Source organism: Podarcis filfolensis, assembly GCF_964270895.1.
Source record: "Podarcis filfolensis genome assembly, chromosome: 5".
NCBI lineage: Eukaryota > Metazoa > Chordata > Lepidosauria > Squamata > Lacertidae > Podarcis > Podarcis filfolensis.
The window spans coordinates 61036456-61058926 of NC_139608.1; the positions used below are offsets into that span (position 1 = coordinate 61036456).

At 42.4% G+C, this 22471-nt stretch overlaps 1 protein-coding gene across 3 annotated transcripts in view; it reads left to right on the top strand.

The window, feature by feature from the left end:
- ADGRA1 (adhesion G protein-coupled receptor A1) overlaps window positions 1-17029 on the top strand; it is a 313062-nt gene extending 296033 nt beyond the window's left edge. For all 3 annotated transcript variants that reach the window (XM_083616838.1, XM_083616839.1, XM_083616840.1), the window contains 2 exons: window positions 8972-9073; window positions 12495-17029. In XM_083616838.1, coding sequence (XP_083472964.1) covers window positions 8972-9073; window positions 12495-13716 — 1324 coding nt within the window. In that variant the 3' untranslated portion in view covers window positions 13717-17029. The remainder of the gene's footprint in view (window positions 1-8971; window positions 9074-12494) is intronic.
- The last annotated feature ends 5442 nt before the right edge of the window (window positions 17030-22471 follow it).

Consider the following 22471-nt stretch of genomic DNA (forward strand, 5'->3'; position numbering starts at 1 on the left):
ATGAGGTAGAATGAGACTCTTGCCTCAGGTGGCAAGTGAGTTGGAATGGCCAATGAGCACCCCTAACCCCCTAAGCTATTTCTCATCACCAACACACTCAGGGAAGGCAGTTGTCCAGCAACTGCCACCCTGTCTAATCCTGCTTGCCACATTGCTGTGGCTTCTTAATTTCAGTTGAGTCTCTATTGCCACAGCTGCCTCTGCTCACTGTTGACTACTTGCAGCCAGGAGTGTGTTACCTCAATAAAGCCGTGCTCATGTGAGGAAAAGGAGCAGAGTTGGTTACGACTGTGCAAATTACCGAGGAGCAGTTGGCAGACCTGTGCACCACAAGGAGAATTAAATGCTGTGACATTATTTGAGGACATCCCAGGGTTCTTTGTTCTGCTTTCTGGCGAGGATGTTGCTTCTGTCTTTGAGGAGAGACGCTGTGGGGAGGGTTGAGAAGGTCCTGCTCTACCATTTACATTTGGCAAACTGATCTGATGTTAAGTGTGTGTACTACCACCAGAGTAGACTCTACTCTGCAACACACACTGTGAGGATCTGCCTTTGGAGAGAGTCCAGAAGCTTCCACTGGTGCAGAATACAGTACCTAGTTGCTTTCAGTGACCAAGCAACTGAAGTATATGACTTCAGTTCTGACACAATGGTTTCCATTGCACTTCCAGACTCAACTCAGAGTGCTGGTGAGTACCTTTAAATCCCAGACCGCTAGGAACTAGCTTGTTTAAAAACTCGGCTGCATCCATTTGAACCTTCCCAACCTTTAAGATTGCCTATGGAAGCTCCACTTGCAGGCTGGTTAGCTGTTACAAGAAATGACTTTTCAGTGATGGCCCCATCATTATCAGACTCCCTTCTGTGGATCTCCCTTGCAGATTGTTGCTGAATGAACTGTGAAGACCTGGCTTTCTTTTTTACTTATTGAGACTGGTCCACTAAGCATACTTTAATCCCTATTGCTGTTTTAATTTTTGCTTTTCTGTTTTTCTGTTGATGAAATAAACTGAATTGTTACTCTTATTGTAAAATGTGTATATTATTGTTTTACTTTGTGTTATGATGTGAAATGCCTTGAGAAAGCTGTATAGCCCTGAAAGGCAGTTTACAGATAAACAAGTAAATATCAGGCTGAAGCAACTGTGCGTAAATAGCCAAAAGTGACACAGAGTCACATCTTCAACTTTTTGAGATGTTTGGTTTTATTTAACAGCCTGGAATGCAATGAGAACAACTTGAATCACATCCTATTTATCAACATGAATGGCAGAAGAAAAGTGGTCTGTGATTTGGAATTCCCCTGTCTCATAATGATTAAAGAAGGATGGTATTCAGTGACATGAAGGGACAGTGACATTATTATTATTATTATTGCACTGACACAGCGACAAAAAGTGGAATGGTCTGCTCTCTGATGTTGTAGAGACCTCTCTAGGGTTGGATGGAAAGATTTGATCTATACTATTAAAAACACCTCTAGTTTTATTCTTACACAAGGCATCAACATTTTTGGAAAGCCTAATTGTTTGCAATTGAATGCAGTGGTTCATGGTGGTATGCAAACATATTTTCTCTAGTGCAAACATCTGTCAAATCCATCTGGTGAACTGCCTATTCTTATAGGTCTTATTGGAGATCTTGAATCATTTTAGCCAATCACTACTTATTTAGGGTGCAATCTGCTAAGGAACAAATGGGAGCTGTGCAGTAGCTCTGGTATGCTGTTGCAGAATTTCTGTCCAAAATGAGATTGCATTTTCAGTGAAATTGCACCTTAAATACATTCCCTAATGTAGGTTTTTGTCTGTCCTTACACTCCCTTATAGATTATGAAATCTTTTATGAAGAACAACTGGTTTTGCTTCTCTCAAAGAGCAATGGGCAGTCAATTCTGCATACAAATCATTTTGGGTTTTTCATACTGTATCCTAGTACCTTCTTTCATCCAGTTAACAACCCATAACCTCACCTGCTTAAGAGTTTTCTACTCCTTCTTGCTTCCCTCGTATTTAAATATCTTATTTTCAATTTCTCCATAGGCATCACACAGAATTTTTCAGTTTAGGACTGCAATCCTTTGTAACAATGGGCCTTAACGTACATAGGATTGGGCTGTAAATCTGTTTTTTCCTCCCTCTCTCTTCACACAAATTTTCTTCTGAAACTGAAGTTCATCCTAGTCCAATTTCACATTTGCTGATGTGAATCTGTTAATTTAAGTAAGTTGTGCACAACAGGAATGATGTGGGGTTTAGATTATTTGCTTTAGAACTTGCCTTTATCTTACCTATTATCTTTTTCCTACAAGAAAGCTATTTCCTTCACAATCTTTTGTTTCTTCCTTTACTGCTTTTGAGTATGTTATTTTTCTATCATTTGGGATTTCTCTTTTCCGTATATCTCAGAGTTGTTGTTGTTTTTCTTTCTCAATCCCTTAAGAGCTGTGGTAGTACAGTGAGGAATCATTCGTACAGCCTGTCATCTCCAGACAGTATTTTAATTTTCTTTTGGCAATGAGACAGGGCGGGCAGCGTGCTGGGCTGGATATCAATGCAGTGCAGCCCAGATACATTGAATGCATTCAACTTCACTCTGTACAATTTCTAGGATGTGTTTTCTCATGTGTAGCAAAGGAGCAGAAGAGCCACAGGGCTGGAGATGGCTATAATGAATGGCACATTTCGCTGTTCCATGCTTTCTAACACACCTGAGCAGTATCAATATTTAGCACATATGAAGCTCAGAATGAGGTACAGTGGTACCTCTGGTTACGTACTTAATTCGTTCTGGAGGACCGTTCTTAACCTGACACTGTTCTTAACCTGAAGCACCACTTTAGCTAATGGGGCCTCCCGCTGCTGCCGCACCGCCGCTGCACAATTTTTGTTCTCATCCCGAAGAAAAGTTCTTAACCCGAGGTAATATTTCTTGGTTAGCTGAGTCTGTAACCTGAAGCGTATGTAACCTGAAGTACAACTGTATTATTTCATTTAGCATGTTCAGAGCTCAAAGTAGGAAAATGTTTTTACATCTGAATGGGCTAGTTGCTTGTTGAATTCCTACCTCACCTCTTCCCACAGATTTGGTAATATGAAGGCATTCAAGCTCATTTTGGACGAATGTCTTAGTGGCTTCTGCACAGGCTCAGACCTTGAGTGCAAATGGAGGATTTGTGAGTTCAGACCTTTAAACCTCCCCCTTAAATAAATTCAGACAAGACTCAAATTTTGGTTTGGTTTTTGGCAGAATTTAGGCCACAACTTTATTGATTACAGCAAATGAGTGGTTTCATAGTTCCACTCACTTCGACTAGCTCCCTGCACCGTTGCAGGTAGCAGTGACCCAGGGCACCAGCATAGGTCAGCCTACGGTGAACACCCGGATAGGTGGAAAGCCGGGAACAGGCTATGTCCACCACCCAGATGTCCCCCTGGACTCAGGCACGGGCACAACCCCCTCACAGGGTTGACCAAACCATTGAGTCCCTGGATTCCTTTAACAGAATACCCTTTACATAGAGATGGTGAAAGCATTCCCCCATCCCTATCACCTGAACCAGAGCCTATCCTCAACCTTACAAGTTGTGACGATTTGCTACGTGGCAGGCGAAACCCAAATGGCACCAGCCAATCAGCCAAGTGGGGAAATTCCTGCCATGCCCTTGTCCCAACAACAGACGACACATGATGGCATAGCAAGGTCAAGCGCACAGCCCTAAAAGTAAGGAGAGGTGGGCGGGTGTTCCGATCCACGCACTGAAAGAGGCAGCTCTGGGTCACGTGCATGGGTATATATAGGTCCCTTGATCCCTTGATCCATTTAGCCTGCATCCCATTGGCCTGGTTAAACCCTGCATCAAGGGACCTATCAATTGGGTGTTGTGGCTATCCAATCATACCCACCCACAAGACAGGGTTTGGTTGCCAGGTCTCACTGCAACATGTGCTCTCTTTAAGGGAGGACCCGATTTGCCCCTAAAGATATACTATGGATTTTCCTTAGGCCTGCAGCAGGGGCATAAAAGGTTAAACTGCTCCTCCATGCCTGCTCTGATCTCATAACCCACTCATCCCCAGATAATGCAATCTTCATTTTAAAAAATGTACCTTAAATACAAACATTTACTTAACATGCTGTTTGGAATTAAACATAGGTTAGTATTTAGCTATGCAGGTGATCCTAGTGCATTGTTCATGGACCAGCTCTGCCATTTGAGTGGCTGTTTGGTGTTTGGGACTCCCTATAAGCTACTATATTGTTGCTGGCTTAAGTTGTTGGACCTTGCAGTTCTAGAAGGAAAGAAAATATAAAGTCAATCATACAAACATCAAGTCTTTCAATGTCTACATCTTAGAACTCCTCGTGTTTATTTTGGATTATAGAGACAGCAGCTAATTGGAAGTGCAATGTGGTATTTGAAAAGGTGTTTGACTAGGTGGTGTTCTCAGACTTTTGCATATGGAGAGGTAGTGTCCACTGCCATTTCTAATTTCATAACAATCTAAGCTGCAGTAATTTTATTTCTATCCCACTGTCTCTCCTAGGAGCTCAAAATGGCATAGATCATGGGTAGGCAAACTAAGGCCCGGGGGCCAGATCCAGCCCAATTGCCTTCTCAATCCGGCCTGTGGACGGTCTGGGAATCGGTGTGTTTTTACATGAGTAGAATGTGTCCTTTTATTTAAAATGCATCTCTGGGTTATTTGTGGGGCATAGGAATTCGTTCATTTTTTTTCTTCAAAATATAGTCCAGCCCCCCACAAGGTCTGAGGGACAGTGGACTGGCCCCTTGCTGAAAAAGTTTGCTGACCCCTGGCATAAATCCTCACAACAACCCTTATCTTGTGATCCTTATCCCCCCCCCCCATATTGTATATTTTTTAAATGGAGGAATCTGGATCCCTTACTATGGGGGGGAAGTATCACCTGGCTATCAAACTGATTTCTTTTTTTTTTTTTTTTTTTATAATATATTTATTGAAGTTTTCAAATAAAGCATATATTAGATAAGCACAACTTATCATTGTCCATTTAACATCTCTCAATTGTTACATGGGACTCCCCCACACCTCCCGCATACACTTACATCATTATTAAATTAATTTCAAACAAATTATCATTTAACTCATCTTAATTAATAATCTTAATTTGGTTTGACATATAATTCAGCCTTAAATCTAATTTAATGGTAGACAATTGTCTGCACTGGCATCCAATTCAACACTCAGCCAAATTACAATATTTTTGTAAATAAATCTTAAATTTCCTCCAGTCTTCTTCCATCCTTTCTTCTCCCTGGTCAAACTGATTTCATTATTGTGAACTGGTTTGAGAACTAGTATAGTTGAAAAGTAGCATAGAAATACTGAAAAATACATTTTTTTAAAAATAGAGAACCATCACTAGGGTTTGGATGTGAGTGAAAGTACTAAGACCCCTTTACAAGCTGAAGCTTATAAAACAGCATTGTGTAACCTGGGTATTTTGGTGTCATGGCATCAAAGACTGTCACAACAGCTTTTTCTGTGGAAAGTGCTTTGGGGAGAATTCTGCTCAGATGTAGAATTCTCATCGGCTGTACTAAGCTGAATTTGGGAGAGTTACATTAGGATGGGTCTTTTTTATAAGATACATTCCCTAGGAAACTGATTTAGTTTAATGATAGAGCGTGGTAATTATTTGCTGCTTAATTGCGACAATTTAACATACATTCCATGCACTTGGATGAATCTGGTTTGAAGAATTAAGCAAGTGGTATTTAACCAGTTAAGTGTGCGATATCATGTCCTTCACTATTTAATTGCATGCAAGTTGCAAAAGAATATTACTAGGAGGTGGAGCAGAGGGGCGGCAATGCAAAACGAGGAGAACAACGTACAGGCAGTAATTCTTGTGCAGTCCATTAATCAGGTTCTTACAATAAGGTTACCAGATTTTTTTCAATGAATCCAGGGACACTTTTCGACTACAATGGATTTTGTATGGGACTGATCTGTAAATCCAGGGACTGTCCCCTGGAAATGGGGACGTCTGGTAACCTTATCTTACAATTCATCCTTGGATTCCATTTATGCTTCCTGCCACAACAGCAGCTTTTCTGAGAATCTGTCATTTACAACACAGGCTCAGTGGCAAACGTGTCCTTGTAAAATAATAATGGTTTAATGCTATGAGCTAGAGAACAGTGCCCTGAAAGATGGACACCTATTAATTAGTCCCCTTCCTCTCAAAATTATAACATTGGCATACATTCAGAGACCCTGCCCAGGCTGCTGCTTGGACCTCAGGGGCCTGGCTGATGTCCCAGGTGGCTTGAAATCACTGCTTTCAAGCCATCTCACAATGCCATTCCAGGACATGGTGAAAGGAAAAGCCAAATGGTGGCTCCAAGCCAGATGGTATGTCGATAGCAACACTGCTGCCTCTGCCACTGCCGCCACCACCACCATTGCAACCCACTAAACCCACTGGGACCCATCAGCAGAAAGAGTGGGGAGAGGAGTGCCACCAGAGGACACATTGCTGAGACACCTGTCCAAACTGATCTTGATTTAATTTCATTAAGTACCGTATTTTTCGCTCGATAACACGCACCTGACCATAACACGCACATAGTTTTTAGAGGAGGAAAACAAGAAAAAAAAATTCTGAATGAAACAGTGGATGTATCATTTTTGTGCTTCATGCTGCGGCCACAGACATGTGATTTGACGGTGAGTTTGGGGTAGCCCAATGCAAAGATCCTGAGGATCCATGTGGATCCATGCTTTGTAACCACGTTTTTGCACCATTGCAGCCCCAGGCAACAGTGGGTGCGTGATTTTTTTGGTGCAGGCTGTAGCCATGGACATGCTATGTGATCTGATGGTGAATTTGGGGTGACCCAATGCAAAGATCCTGAGGATCCATGTGGATCCATGCTTTGTAACCACGTTTTTGCACCATTGCAGCCCCAGGAAACAGTGGGTGCATGATTTTTTTGGTGCAGGCTGTAGCCATGGACATGCTATGTGATCTGATGGTGAATTTGGGGTGACCCAATGCAAAGATCCTGAGGATCCATGTGGATCCGTGCTTTGTAACCATGTTTTTGCAGCATTGCAGCCCTGTTTTTGCATCAGATCATTGCTATGTGATCTGATGGTGAATTTGGGGTGACTCAATGCAAAGATCCTGAGGATCCATGTGGATCCGTGATTGGAACCACGTTTTAAGTAGGGAGGGAAGGAAAAACATAGAAGCGACAAGGAGAGGGGTGTGCAGAGAAGCAGCTGGCTAAGAATGCAGGAGAGGGGTTTTACCGGAGGGAGGAAAGGAAGGCAAAAGTCCCCCCCCCCAAGCCAGCCAGCTCTCTCTCTCTCCCCCCCCCCCAACCTGCATGTTGCCTTCGAGTCCCAGACGCACGGAGAGGAGCTTTCCACTCTGCTTGCCTGGAGGGGAGGGGTTTTCTCTGCTCTTTGTTCCGTTTGAGCAAACACAGTAAGGAAACAGAAGCCGGTGGGCAGTAAGACCCTGAGGCAGAATGCAGGAAAGCAGCAGCTTCCTCTTTCCTCCCTTCTCCGGACGATTTGATATTTGCCTGATTTTTGCCTTCACTCGCGCTTGTCAGCTCCAGGGACCACACATTCGCTCTATAACACGCACAGACATTTCCCCTTACTTTTTAGGAGAAAAAATCTGCGTGTAATAGAGGGAAAAATACGGTATGTTATGGAATTACATGTTTGGACATGGTCTCAGAAAGAGCCTTACCTTAATATAAGCCAAGTTTCTGCAAAATATTTCCCATACCTTGATGCCCACAAAGGAAAACCCACAATTGATTGATTGATTTGGGTCATTTTTTTCCCAGCGCTTCAATCGAAAAGGCTCCCAGAAGCCTAAGAGTCCCTGCCCTCAGGTTCACAATCGAAAATACACAACACAAAAGAGGAAGAAAAAGAATGGGGAATGGGGAATTGGAAAAGGGCAGCAAATCTCAAAAGTTCTTATCTTGACTAAGTTGGGCTGGAGCCAAATGGAGCCGGTCTCTCCACAGAACTGATGGAGTGGCTCTGCTTCCTATCTCTCCCATTTGAGGAATGACTCTTTTTAACAACTGGCAGCTGGAGGGTTTCATTGTCGCCATCCTAGGTTCTAGCATGTGTAATGACATAATCAAGCAAGACTGCAACCTAGATCTTGTGCTTTCATTCAGTATTAAACATAATAACAGCTTAACCGGGAGGTGGGAGATGTTCCCTAGCCCTGTTCTGTAAATGTCTGGGGTCTCAAGTCAAATGCTTGGTGATTTTTCTGCCCCTAGATTAGGCCGTTGGTGGGAATACTTGGCTCCTTCTCCATAGCTCTGCTGAAGGTCATTAGTTCTCAAGGAAAGAATTCCTGACAACTAGAGGTGTTTGGAAAGATGCTGCCGAGTTAATGACTGTAAAAAAGAAGATTTCTTTGGTTTAATAGACCCTTCAGTTGTGTTTCTTTTCTTGAAGCTCTTTCTTCCCTAGAGTTAAGTAACTACCTATGTAAATGTCGCAATACTACCTGAGAAAATGAGATTAGCTCCAACGATTTGGTTTGGTCACAGCTATTCAGAATAAAATGATTTTGTGTTCTGTATAAAAATGGAAAACCATAACTATCATTAATACTTTCTTAATATTCTAAAATATCTTCCATATTTAATATGGGGTTTTTTAAATTTACATGTAAGTGATAATTTTGCTTGTTGAACTCCAGTTTTTGAGTGACATATCACAAAGATACTCCCAACGCTGTATTATAAAGATGAACACCTTGTTTCCTAAAACACTTTGTATGTTTTAATGTTCTTTTATTTCTAATTTTAATGAGCATTTAAAGTTAACGACCTAAGTTACTTGGGCTTTCCTCACCGTTTCAAGCATGAAAAATCATTTTTATGAAGAATTCTATTCAACTGAAAATTCACCTGTCAAATACTATCTGTTAACAGGTTTTATCTGATTAGTGGAGGAGTTCCTTTTATTATATGTGGAATTACAGCGGCAATCAACATAAATAATTACGGGATAAAAAACTACGCAGAAGCGCAATTGTAAGTATTTCAGTATGCTTTCAGGCTGTCATATCCCATCATCATTCCTGCTAATAGAGAACTTAGACAGTTGAATGGTTATATGTTTGAAAGTGAAATGGGGCCACCCAAAAATATACTTAGGGGACTGCCTAGATGTGCAGAAGTATATTCAATTGTGATGTAAAAGAAAATCTGGGGTGGCTGGCTGAGGGGAAACAGCCTGACAAGTACATGTGGAGTCCCAGAATACTGATTGCTGTGGAGCCTCTATACATGGCGGGGGGGCGGACTTCTCAATAAACTATAGAGAGAACATCTGAGCCGCTAGATCTTTAGGGGTCAGGCCCTAACTACACATTACATTTTTAAAAAATACTAACCTCAGGGCCAGGCAAGATGAGGGTATATAGTTGCAAGTAGGTAGGTTTTAATCTTTCCCCAGTGACATTCCTGAGGTAAATTGCCACCTCTCACACTGCCCTTGGCAGTAAGAGAAATGCACTCATTGGCACCTACAAGTAAACATCTCCAGTTCCCTGACGTGGCTGCAAGGCCTGCAGTTAATGTATTGTGTAGTTAGACCAGGCATAGGCAAATTTGGCCCTCCAGATGTTTTGAGACTACAATTCCCATCATCCCTGACCACTGGTCCTGTTAGCTAGGGGTGATGGGAGTTGTAGTCCCAAAACACCTGGAGGGCCGAGTTTGCCTTTGCCTGAGTTAGACCTTTACCTGAGGGGGAAACAAAGGCAATGTGAGGGTGTGGGGAGTGAGAAAGACAATGGAGTGGGTGGAAGTGGACTGATCCAGCCCTATACAGTTTATAGAGAATATTCTGGAGGAGAAGGTTAAGGTTAGAGGGAGGAGGATTTGTGATATAAGGTTAAAACAAACACACACACACACACACACACATACACACGTGTGCATGCGCACGGATACACATGTCACTGTTGTTCAAGGATGTTTCAGGAGGAAGGGAAGGGAAGAGAGCAAGTGTAGTGGTTTAAAAGTCAGCCTAGGGATTGGAAGAGCCACGTTCAAATCCTTATTAGTCACAAAGCTCCCCTTGGGTCATCTCTCTGTCACAGCTTAGCCTAACCTCCCATGTTTGTCACCTTGTGCTCCTTGGAGATATATGTAATACTGTAGAACATAAATGAACATTTTACATTGTCCAGAACGGTCTCCCACTAGTATAGCTATGGGCCTGAAACTGCCCTCTTTCCCCATGGTGTCTGAACAGCATTGTAAGGTTCCTGCTCCAAGCTGGCTGGAGCACTGAGCAGAATCCTTTTTAGAGGAGTCCCCGCTTATGCACAATATATTTGTATTTCTAATGAACTGTGATAGATAGCTTAATATTAATTAAGTGCCGCCTGAGCTGACTGGATTAAAGGCTGGTTTGCCACCTCCTTTGATTGAGGTTTTTTCTTTAAAAGAGTGGGGAAATATTGACATGTTACTTTTGTCTGCTGCTCTTCAAGTAGCTGAGAGTAGCCTTGTAGCTTTATCAACAACCAAGGGAGGCTGCGAGGGCCACCCTGCGAGATTCACAGCCAAGGAATGATCTGAAACTGGATTTCCTTCAGCTCAACTCAACACTCTAAACGGTACATCACACTGTCGCTTTTCTGAATCTGGAAATTGCATACAAAGAGCCCAAGCTCCAGGCTGTGTGGCCTGATGTATGCTAAATTGCTTTTTAAACTTTATACCCCTCGTTGTTTTCTTAGCCCCCAAGTATCAATTTTCTTCTTTTATAGAATTGTTTGCACACGGCCTCAGTGACCCTTCAAACAGCAGATGGCTTCTCCTGGGCTTCTTGAGAGAAGGAGAGTAAGGAGAATGCCAATTAAAAGTTCATTTGCTAAAAATATACATGATTCAGAGCTCCAAACATGTACAAGGCTCAGTTGCATCGGGGTGCATGTCCCCGATCAGTGGACCACTGGCTTCTCATCAGCATTTTGTTCAGCGCTAACGATGCTGTGAAGGTCATGTATTTCAGTTCATGCTCAAGCAGCCTTCACCAACCTGGTGCCCTCCAGATGTTTTTGTACAAAACAGCTGGAGGGCACTAGCTTGGCCAAGGCTGTGCTAAAGCACTGGTGTAGAGTGCTCTTGTAATGCCCTGGCATATAACCATTATACACATTTTTAACATGTAAGGAAATGAAAGCAAACTGCACTCTGACTTTATGAAAATGCTTTTAGTAAATTCCTTTTTTTAGAAACAAGACATTAGATGAGTGAAGAGCTCCGGCAGACTCCTCTAACCAGGGCATTGGGGAGGGCTGCTACTCTGCAAATTCTATCATATTAAAACTTATTTATTTCAGCACGTGTGATTAGACAATCACTTATAATCAACAGGGTATTAAAAGATCTCATTATTTATGTTCATAAATTTGCGAGAGACTTTCCCTTTGGCACTGTTGCAGAGGCTGTACTACTTTAGTTTAATCACTTTAATCACAGGCAATCAATACCAGATATCACAATGTGAGCAGAAAACCATGAAGCAGGTGGGGTGATAAAATTGCTTAGGAGAGAGAGTGTGTGTGTGTGCACTACAGATTAAGCAGCAGCACAGTGGGTTGCGTGCCTTATTCATTTTTAATAACGTTACTACAGAAAACGTAGATGCCCCGACATTAGCGTGCTCTTTATGGAACTGATTTTTGAAGTGTCTCCTCTTGAAAATAGCAGCATCCTACCACTGGGGATTGCTCCAATATTCCTTGGCATAAATTGCATAGATCTTGATTTCTTTTCTTTTTTGATTTTTTAAGGGATGCACACATGGATTCCTGTATTGTTTTTATTGGATGAAACTGTTGATAAGCATTTGAAAATACCTGGATAGTTTTGTGTGCCTAAGAGCATAGCATAGATTCAAAGGTGTGTTCTTTCCAAGCCAAAGATATTTGGTCAGCCCAACTAGCTGTGCTGCATGATCAGAGAGGGTTACACCAGCATCCTCAGTAACGCTAGAGGAGAGGCCTTGTGTACCTGAAGGAGCGTCTCCACCCTCATCGTTCAGCATGGACACTGAGGTCCAGCTCCGAGGGCCTTCTGGCAGTTCCCTCACTGCCAGGGTTCAAATCCTTCACTCAGCCTTGAACTTCATGGCGAATCACTGCTTCTCAGCCTAACCTACCTCACAGGGTTGTTGTGGGGATTGAATGAGGAAGGGGGAAACCATGTACACTTCCTTGGTCTCAATGGAGCTTCCTCCACCCACCCAATCTGCTTTGTTAGGGGGTCAGTCAGGAGAACCCCCAGAACAGATATGGGGAAGGGAATCAAGCATAAATGCTTGCAATAATGGAACAATCAGAAGAACGCGTTCAATACTACTAATGTGTTCAAAACTACTAATTTGATTTCTTTTTCTTTAAATCTATTCTTCCCCTCACCCCGCCCCCTTTTACAGTTGTTGGATGGCATGGGAGCCAAGTCTTGGTGCGTTTTATGGACCAGTTGCCTTCATTGTCCTGGTGACTTGCGTTTACTTCCTCTGCACGTACGTGCAACTGAGGCGTCACCCGGAGCGCAAATACGAGTTGAAAGAAAGGACGGAAGATCAGCAGAGGCTGGCAAGTCCCGAGGTTGGCCACAGCCACATCACTGATTCTGGATCTGTCTCCCAGGCGACATGCTCAATGATGTCTTCTTCCTTGTTGGAAAACGAGCACTCATTTAAGGCTCAGCTCCGAGCTGCGGCTTTCACTTTGTTCCTGTTTACCGCCACTTGGACCTTCGGTGCACTCGCTGTTTCCCAAGGACATTTCTTGGATATGATATTCAGCTGCCTCTATGGAGCATTTTGTGTTACCTTGGGGCTCTTCATCCTTATCCATCACTGTGCAAAGCGAGATGATGTCTGGCATTGCTGGTGGTCCTGTTGCCCATCTCGGAGAAACACATATTCAGTGCAAGTTAATGTCCGGCCAAAGGTTAACGTCAACGGGGAAAGCCAGGTCCATGTCCCGTGTCTCCAAGAATCGCCTTGCCCTGCTAAATCTGGTGTTTTTAATCACCCAGCTGCTAGCCACTGCAAACTTACAAATCTACAAGCTGTTCAAAACCATGTCAACTGCCTTTCACCCGTCACGCCGTGCTGCGCGAAAATGCACTGTGATCAGCTGCTGGAAGATGATGCTCACATTCATGTACACAGCGAGGGAACTTTCAGGCCCAACATGCACATCCACAGATGCTTGAAAAGCAGAACTAAGCCACGCTACTTCAGCCGGCATCGGTCTGCAGGGGAAAGAGAGTACGCTTACCACATTCCTTCCAGCGTCGACGGCAGCATCCACAGCTCACACACAGACAGTCCGCACAGCGCGCATGATGGCCAGACGGGCCACAGGCGGGCGTGTTGTGCGAAAAGCGACCCATATCCCACCATCAGTCAGCCGGAAAGCAGCGATGCAAGTACTGTGATCTACAGTTGTGCCACGGTGCCAGAGAGCGAGACAGCGCACCATGCAGCTCATTTCGAGATGCACCCGCGGACCCAGTCTTTACCATTTAGCACAACCAGCCACAATGGGATTCTAAAGGGGAACCTGCACGAAGCCATGATCTACAGTTCAGACAGTACAGGAAATATCAAAACGGGGCCCTGGAAGAATGAAACTACTGTGTAGTTGGGCAGCCCAGTCCTTCTCCTTTTGCAGCTCAGACCATCTTAGGCTGCAATCCTATACACACCTGGGAAACGAGCGCCATTGGACTCAATGAGGCTCACTTCTGAGTAGACATGCATAGGATTGCACCGTTAACCTTTGTTTTCCTTCTAACCTGAGTAAGATTCTACATGTTTGCGTAGCGCATCAGTAAATTGTACAGGTTTCTAAACCTATTGTTTTCTTAATAAGAAGAGGCTTTTAAAAAGTAGCGGTGGTTTTGAAATTATTTTTAAAAGAATTATGGGGCATAGTTGTGGGGGCTGGGGGGTGTTGGAAAATAAACCTAGGGAGTAGAAAACAAGGCAATATCCTTTGTTACCACTCACAGTAATGTTTTTCTTTCCTTTTATTTTATTATATATTTTTAACTATTCTGCATTAGCATCAGCCACTTTGAAATGCATATCAGCCTTTCCTTCGTCATTCTTATGGAGGGGGGAGGGAATGATTTTGGAAGTTACGATAGTGAAAGAGGAGGAGGAATTTCTAACCAGGTTTAACACAGCTCCTTAGACCTATGAAGACCACCTGTAGCATACGGCCTGTAAAATCATGTAGTGTACAGTCGCTGTTACGTCTCTCTTCTGCTGGAGAGGAATACTAGGTAACGTCCCTTGTTGACATCTATGGTGCTGTGTTGGTTGTTACTTCTTTTTGTTCCTCTTTTTTATTTTTATTTTTTGCATGACACACAGGTCGGGATAATACCATTTGCTGTTTTCTAGTGTTATCATGTGTGAAATGCAGGGGCAAGGGAACCAAAAACCTTATTGTAAAAGGCCGTGGCTATTCATGTTGGTATTACTCTAGAGCATTTTGAATCTATGAAAAACGGGAGGGGAGAGAAACCCACCACTGCACTAGTTTTAAGTGGCACAATCCTTTGTATAAGGTTATATGATAGCTTTGATAAGGGTCCACTCTAATGTCTCTACAGAGCATGCACTATTCATTGTATGTGGCACTGTGCAGTGTAATAGCAGCTGTCTCCATGAGTTTCACTTCTTTGTAATTATGCCTTCTGGAACCAACCTGCAAGCTGTTCTACAATTGTCTTTTTTATAAACAGCACCACCAAGTACAGTTTATCATTAACTCTTTGAGGACTACAGTCATGCACTTAACGAATTACTTAGGGCACCATCCAGCCCAAGTTCAGCATTTTGGAGGACCATTGCTTTTAATGGAAAAGGGGAAAACACTCGATGTGCTTATTAAATCTACCCCACTGAAACCAATGGGACATCAAAGTACTGAGTTTTTACTGGATCCTTCCCTTCATCTGACTTGGAGCTGTGTTCAAGGAAAGACTTGTACATGCAATACTAATAACAATGTAGTCCAGAGTACTCAAATAAAGGGGAATCTATAAATTTTTAAGACTGCATTTCTTTTCTTTCTTTCTTTCTTTCTTTCTTTCTTTCTTTCTTTCTTTCTTTCCTTCCTTCCTTCCTTCCTTCCTTTTTAAAAAGCCCCTTTCTAGGGAGTGAGCCTCACTGAATGCAGTGGGCCTTACTTCCAAGTAAGTGTGCATAGGATTGCACTATAAAGAAATATAATTTTAAAGATATTTATTTATCACTTCCACATTTGGGGTGAAATCCTTTCCTTCCCATGCCCTTCCATCATCTGCCAAAGCAAATTCGGGGTTGTCTGTATACTTCCATGCAAATTTGACCTTCAATTGCATGACTTTTCATTGAGTTATTCTGCTCAGCTGCAGGATATTTTAGGGTCAGTAGCATTCTCTATTCAGGAAGCTTTAGGCAAAGGATTGGTTTTTTTAAAAAAAAACCCCAAAAACAAAATAGATATCCATGAACATCTGGACACAAGGCTCCAACTGACAACGAAAAATAGAATTATAATTACCCAGTTGTTTTTTTTAATTTAAAAAATTTCAATAGAGTCTAGTTATAAATTGATGACATAAAGTGAATGGCACTATACAGCCACAGAGGGCAGGGCAGAAGGAGTCTTCAGCAAAAAAAGAGAGAGAGAGAGCGTCATATTTCCACAAATAAAAAACAAATGCAACAAGCACAATGTTATATGGCCGCCAAAAGAAAATTTATAGACATATCACACACGTTCCAAGTATCCATTACATTAATTTAGGCAGTTCCCTGGGGATGTGCATTACTTTATAGGGGATTATTTTGTCAAGATCTTTGCAGAGTTCAACTCATTATGTGTTCTTATCAGCATGTTATGAATCCCTCCCATTTATGATATGTAAAAATATATTTCCTTACAGTGTACATAACAGATGATTATTATAATTGTTGGAATGTTATATAAAAATGTGTGTCAAGATGAATGTGTTCTGCAGTGTTTGCAGGTGGGAATTAGTACTCAAAGGGTTAATGCTCAGTATCTGAGTGCAAGGAATTTCCTTTTTTTCCTTTCTGTATTTTTATAAAGTTAAAATATATATTGTAAATTACAGCAGATAATGTATCCATTGTGTGTGTGTGTGTTGTTGTTGTTGTTGTCGTTGTTGTTGTTGCTGCTGCTGTTGTGTGTATCTTTCGAAGGTAAACAAAGCAGAATGCACTAGGTGGGTGTTGAGTTTTGAACAGTATTCAGCCTTTTTATGATTGCTTCTTTTAGATGATGCAAAAAGGAAAAAAAAATACCCTGAGCTTTATAATGTATATGCTGTATATGCTTGAATTGTCTCAGATCTAAAATACAGTATTTTGCAACGTGTGCATAATATAATTTCTTTTTCATCGTTTCCTTTTTCCATGTATATGTTACTATCATCCCACAACATCAGTGCAACTATATAAGCGTAGATATTATATTAAATGCCACATCTCTGTATCTCAGTGATATTTATAATACTCTGTAATAGCTAAGTCATAGAAGGTCTCTAGAATTATGCAAAATAGTCCACACACACACACACCGAGGTCCAGGCGAAATAGTCACGTTTCAGGAACAAAATCATTGAGGTTCTCCAGCTTGTGTTTCTATTGCCAGTGTTGTTCTGTCCAACAAAACGAGAAACTACATAATTCAATGGGTGCTGCTTTCCACAGACGATCTTCTGTTACAGACCTCTCCTGAAGATTAACATTCAGTATTGATGATACAACTTCCGTATTGTGTCTGAATATAAAGTTAGCAAATACTTATGGGCTAATTTGGAAACCATGTTATGCAATAATCTGTTTGCATTATTTTTTTTAAAGAAAATATACAATATAATTGCAGAGTAGGAGAACATGATATTAAATAAATTAAAAAATGTTTTGTAACATCAGATGTGCCCCACATTCATTTTTGCGCTTTTGACTCTCTCTTTTTTTTTAATACAAATATTTATATAAAAAGTTAGTTTCACTCTTTTGTTTTTTTCTGCTTATAAGCATAGTTTATGTGTTTCATATGCTCCCTTGCCAGCTCCTGGAATCAGACACATTGTCTCAGTAATCTTCCCTAGCTGAATGAGGAAACACATATATAACCCAATGTAGAATCTGGGGCAGCACACCATAACCTGTTTAAACAAAACTGGAATCCCACTGAACACCAGGATCAGGGGTGGAGTCTGAACTCATTCCTTGGTCCACCAAATACCTGACCAGCAGGATTCCAGGTTCTTTACCAGACGACATGGATGGAATCCTATATACTGCGTATATATTTTGTTGGATGAGGGTATTCATGTAGCGTTCTATGGTACTGGTTGTCTTTTAGTTGTGGGCATATTGCTTAACAACTCATTTTTTAAACAATTTGCTACCAGTGTAAGACAGTGTGCCAACCATGTGAGCCTTAAAATGTAACTTTATGGAAGAAGCATTTTGACAGGCACAATGTGAAATACTGTGCTGCCATCTTGTGCAAGGTACCATTCGTGGATTTTATTTTCTCTAATTTGCTGCTGTTTCAAGCAAACATTTTCAGATTTAAAGGACCATTAAGTAAGCACAACATTGGCCAACCCCATTGGCCAACTATTCTTTATCCCATGCATAAGTGCAAACCCATTTTGTCCAATATTCAAAATTATTTATATTTGGTCTACTATAGGCAGTGGGATGCGGCAACTATTATGGCACAAGAACGTGAAAATTGCCTTGCTGGGTCGAGATCCATGCAGTCTAGCATTCTTTTTCAGGCAGGGGACAGACACCTCCTGGGAGCTCGTAAGAAGTACACAGAGATCATATCTCAGGGAGACAGGACTTTTCAAAGCAGGGCTCTGCCATCTCTAAACAGGGATGGGATAGGATACTGTGTCAGGCCCTGAGGAGTTGCTACCAGTCCATGTAGACTGAGGTGGGAAGCATGGCCAAGAGTCAGGGGTTATGTGGGTTGTAGTCTAGCCATATCTGGAGGGTCACAGACAATGCTGGGGAAAATGGAGAAAAGGTCTCACTTGGTCTAAGGCCTATGTTCCTCTTCTCTAGTGTCACTCAAGAGTCTTGCTTATTGAGTTCTGGCATCATGCTTTCATATGATGTTTGGTTTAGCGTTTCCCTCTCTGAGATATTAGTGTAGTTAGAAATGAAACTCAGAAGCTGAACGCAAAATGAACTCACTTGTGACCTGTCGTGTGTGATCTGTGGCAAAGAAAGAACAGGGCTGTGCTTCCTTTCCCAGAAGAAAGGATGGGAGCTTTCCATATGAATCCCTGAGAAGAAAATCGCACAGAGACTTGGAAGACTCTTAATATGTTGTGGTGAGTAGCTGGACATACGTTTGCAGCCTTTTACTTTGACTTTATGCGTTGTTTGCTTACTATTGAAACTTCACACTGTGTCTGGGTAATTCTAAGAACCCACCTAAGCAAAGGATCTTAACATTCTTCAGAAGACCAAACTGTGCTTCAAGATTAGAGGAAAGCCCAAATCTGTACAGGCGTCCGTTCCCCCACTTATGTGGGGGTTATGTTCCAGGCCCCCACATGCATAATGAGATCTTGTAAGGGGGGGCACCCCCTTGTAATAGGGAGGGCACACGGGGCAGAGAGGAAGTGGGGGAAGAATCATCTTGGAAATCACTCAGGGCCACTGCCCAGCCTGTCTCAAATCTGCCCGCCTGCCAGAGGGGAGGCAGTGCATGCAGTGGTGAGAGGAAGAAGGCCAAGGATGGCACCCAGCAGAGCTGGTGCCAGGATGGGGGTGCAGACGGGCAGCGGAGGTGGGGAAAAGGCACCTCCCGCCCCACACTGCTGGTTGATCAAAGGCCACCTTCCCTCGCTTGGGCAGCAGGCCTGAGAGAGGGAAGGGAAATCTAGTTTTTATTTTGCGCCGACCCCCATAAATGTGGTCACACACGTGTGGGGTGCGTGTTAATAGGGAGGGTGCCTGTACTTCAGAACTGGTTCAGAGCAGTAAGGCTCAGTCTGAATACATGCTAGTTGCCTCACTATGCTTACACTTTAGCAGAGGCATAAGCAAACTCGGCCCTCCAGATGTTTTGGGACTACAGCTCCCATCATCCCTGACCATTGGTCCTGTTCTCAAGGAATGATGGGAGTTGTAGTCCCAAAACATCTGGAGGGCCGAGTTTGCCTATGCCTGCTTTAGCAGGATCTTTCTTTAATGAATGTATACTTGTTTTCTTATTTGAATTAAAAGGCATCTGTATCATGGTGGCATCTGACACCCCGGAATCTCGGCTAAGGTTTCCTGATTGTTAACTCACTATTCATTCTTTATCACCACTGTGTTCACGCCATTCTTGTTCTGTGTTTATAATATTGATTAATGACAAAACCAATGTTAGGACCTGGCAAGTCACATGCTACACTGGCTATGATTTCCCCCCCCCCCCACTTCTATGTCATCCATTGCTGTGAGTATTGTCATGCTCCGACTGTCGGAGATTAGAAATGTTTCTAAAGCTCAGCTTTGTGAGCCACAGGTTCATATCCTATTTTATTTGAGGAAATAGACAACTTCCATAAGTAACACAAGAACCATCTGCTTTATTTCATTTCTGGGGTCCCCAAGGTGGCATCCATTGGCACCACAGTCCCGACACCATCTTTGGTACCCACCACCAAATTCCCTCCCTTGAAGAAAAACAAGATCTGGTCTTTGTTTACTGGTTTGGCTGATTGATTGATTGGGGGTGCTGTCTGTTTCTGGGGAAGCCTTGCCAGATTTTTGGTCTGTGTTATATTGGGATGTGAGGGTGTAGGCGGTTTGTCTATTTTGTGGGGCTCTGAGCATTGCTGGTTTTTCCTTCTGTGAAATGGGTATTTGAGGAGTTCAGAACAAATGAAAAACCCGAGCTGCCATTTGTTGTGGGGTTTTGCGGGGAAAGCTCTGGGGCAAAAAAGAAAGAGTGCTCGGACACTGAGTTTTAAAGTGCAGACCTGTGCCCGGAAAGAGTGGGGCAAAAAGGTTAAGTGTGGATAAGTCCCACGATGTGAGAGAAAGGATGCTTAAACTTTGACATGCGCAAACATGGCCTTGTCACTATTCAGAAGCTTTGTTCTTTCTTCTACTTGTGTTGACCCGAAAATGCAAGCTGGTCTGGAAGCTCTGCTTGCAACATATTGATGGTCAAGATGACTCCTACCTAATCGGTAGCAGCTGTAACACTGAGCTCATGTGTGTTTCACAAGCTTTGATTTTATCCACAGGCCCCAGGCATAACTAGAGGGGGAGGTAATGGTTAATACCAGCCAACTGTGTTCCCATGTGACATAGCCTGCCTGGGCCTATAAAGAGTGTGTGTATCTTTACTTGGGTGTGAAAAAGCCATCTTCTTGTTGTGGAGTCTGTCCCCATGGAATGCTGTGAGCAGAGGCAAGGAGGGAGCTGCTGGACCTTTGCTGTAAGTTTGTACCCTTCTTTAATAAATTGTTAGACCTGGGCATCTTTCTTTTTGGAATTCCAGCATATCCCAACTCCCGTGAGCCCACCTCCGATTCTGTAGGGCATTTCACTACTTTTGCTACAAGCTGGGCAGCTCTGTCAGCTAGTTCTTAAGAAAAACTTGTGAATTTCTGCTCATGGTGAACAGCCTTGCTATTTCTGAATCAATACCATATATGCACAGATCTGTCAAGTTAAGTAACAGAAACCAGAAGTTAGTGAAAGGTTTTAAGTGTGGTTATCCCTCATGATTTCAGGCTCTTTTTTATTTTTGCTCTAGATTTTAAGTTCTTTATTACTTATATTAATAGACCCTTTGGGTGATTTCCAACATTAGTCAGATCCATTGAAACCAATGTTGGTACGGAGAGTTGACTCAATAGTTTTAGATGGATCAACTCTGAATATTACTCACGTTGAATGTCATCTTTGCTCCCAAGGTAGCAAAATGCAAAAAGAGATGGGCACTTTCATAGGGTCATAAATAATCCTGCTTTTGGAAAACAGGAAGTTGCCAGACATTGGTCCAGCTAGCTCAATATTATCCACCCAGACTGACAGCTCTCTGGGGTTTCAGAGAGAGGACATTCCTAGCCCTACCAGGAGATGCTGGCTACTGAACCTGGGACCATCTTCATTCAAGGCAGATGCTCCACTGCTTGGGACAATAAGCAAGGCGAAAGAGAAAGTTTGAAATTACTTAACAGCAGAAGTAAATTAAGTGTGTAAGCCCCATCTGCTTTCCTATCCATATTCATTTGACTGTTATGCGCACACCAAGCTTTCCTTCCTCTCCCATTGTACATGCATTGAGTCTCTTTCTTTACCTTATTACATACTGCATATTTTAGGCCCTGTGTGAGTCATGTGAACTATTGCCCTTTCCCATGATGAAACGAGCAACTCAAGCTGTAAATCATAAGGCTATTTTGAGAGCCACAGCCAAATGCAAAAGTCTACACAAGTAACCACAGAAACTGCTACTACCTTCCTCATATGGATAGCTGTGAAATAATTAACAGTACATTTAAGAGAACTTGGAAATTTACATTAACCTGAACCATACGAAGAAGTCTATTTTCTGCAGCAATTTTATTCTTCCTTACAGAGAAGCCAGCCATTTATTTTCTTACGTGAGCTGCAGCCATCTGTGTCCTGCGTTACACAGTAATAATGTTCTTTTTCAGCTGTTACACTTGGCCCTCAAACCAGACTAAATCCTGGAAATATTCAGCTGTAGTGTTTAACGTGTTCGCCAAATCTACTAGATGCGTGCTTTATCTGCATAGGCTTACCGATCCCTAAGAAAAAGTCTTGTCATTTGTAGCGGAACAAAAAATATGGTGTCCTTTTAATTTCAGAGCTGGCTATTTCTTGACAAAATGTTCACTTTCCCCACATGACACAAAGGATACTCTAATCATGTATCAAATGTTGGTCTCTGTTCCCTGTGTCACGAGCAGGAATATTTATTTGAATGCTGTTAATCTGAATCTTTTCTTCAAAACGGATCCTATTTTACTTCCTTTTCATACAGACAGGGAGAGAGAGAGTGTGTCATACCAACAGCAAGGGCCCTGCAGGCAGCAGTGGGGAATTGGTTTTCTGATGGTGACCTATTTTTGCAGAGAGACAATAAGATTACTAAGTTGAGGTGCAGCTGATATGATCGCCCCAGGCCAACCCTAAGCTCCTTTGCAGCATGTGATGGAGGGTCACCTTCTCGTTTCGGCTTTCAGTAAACTGTAAAATAGACGGTAGCAAAATCAACAGTGTCCGAGGCCTCAGAGAAGCTTCTGGCCCTCAGGTTGATATAAGTCAATTATCATAAGTCTTCAGAAGACAGCTATTCTGAATCGCCAGAATAT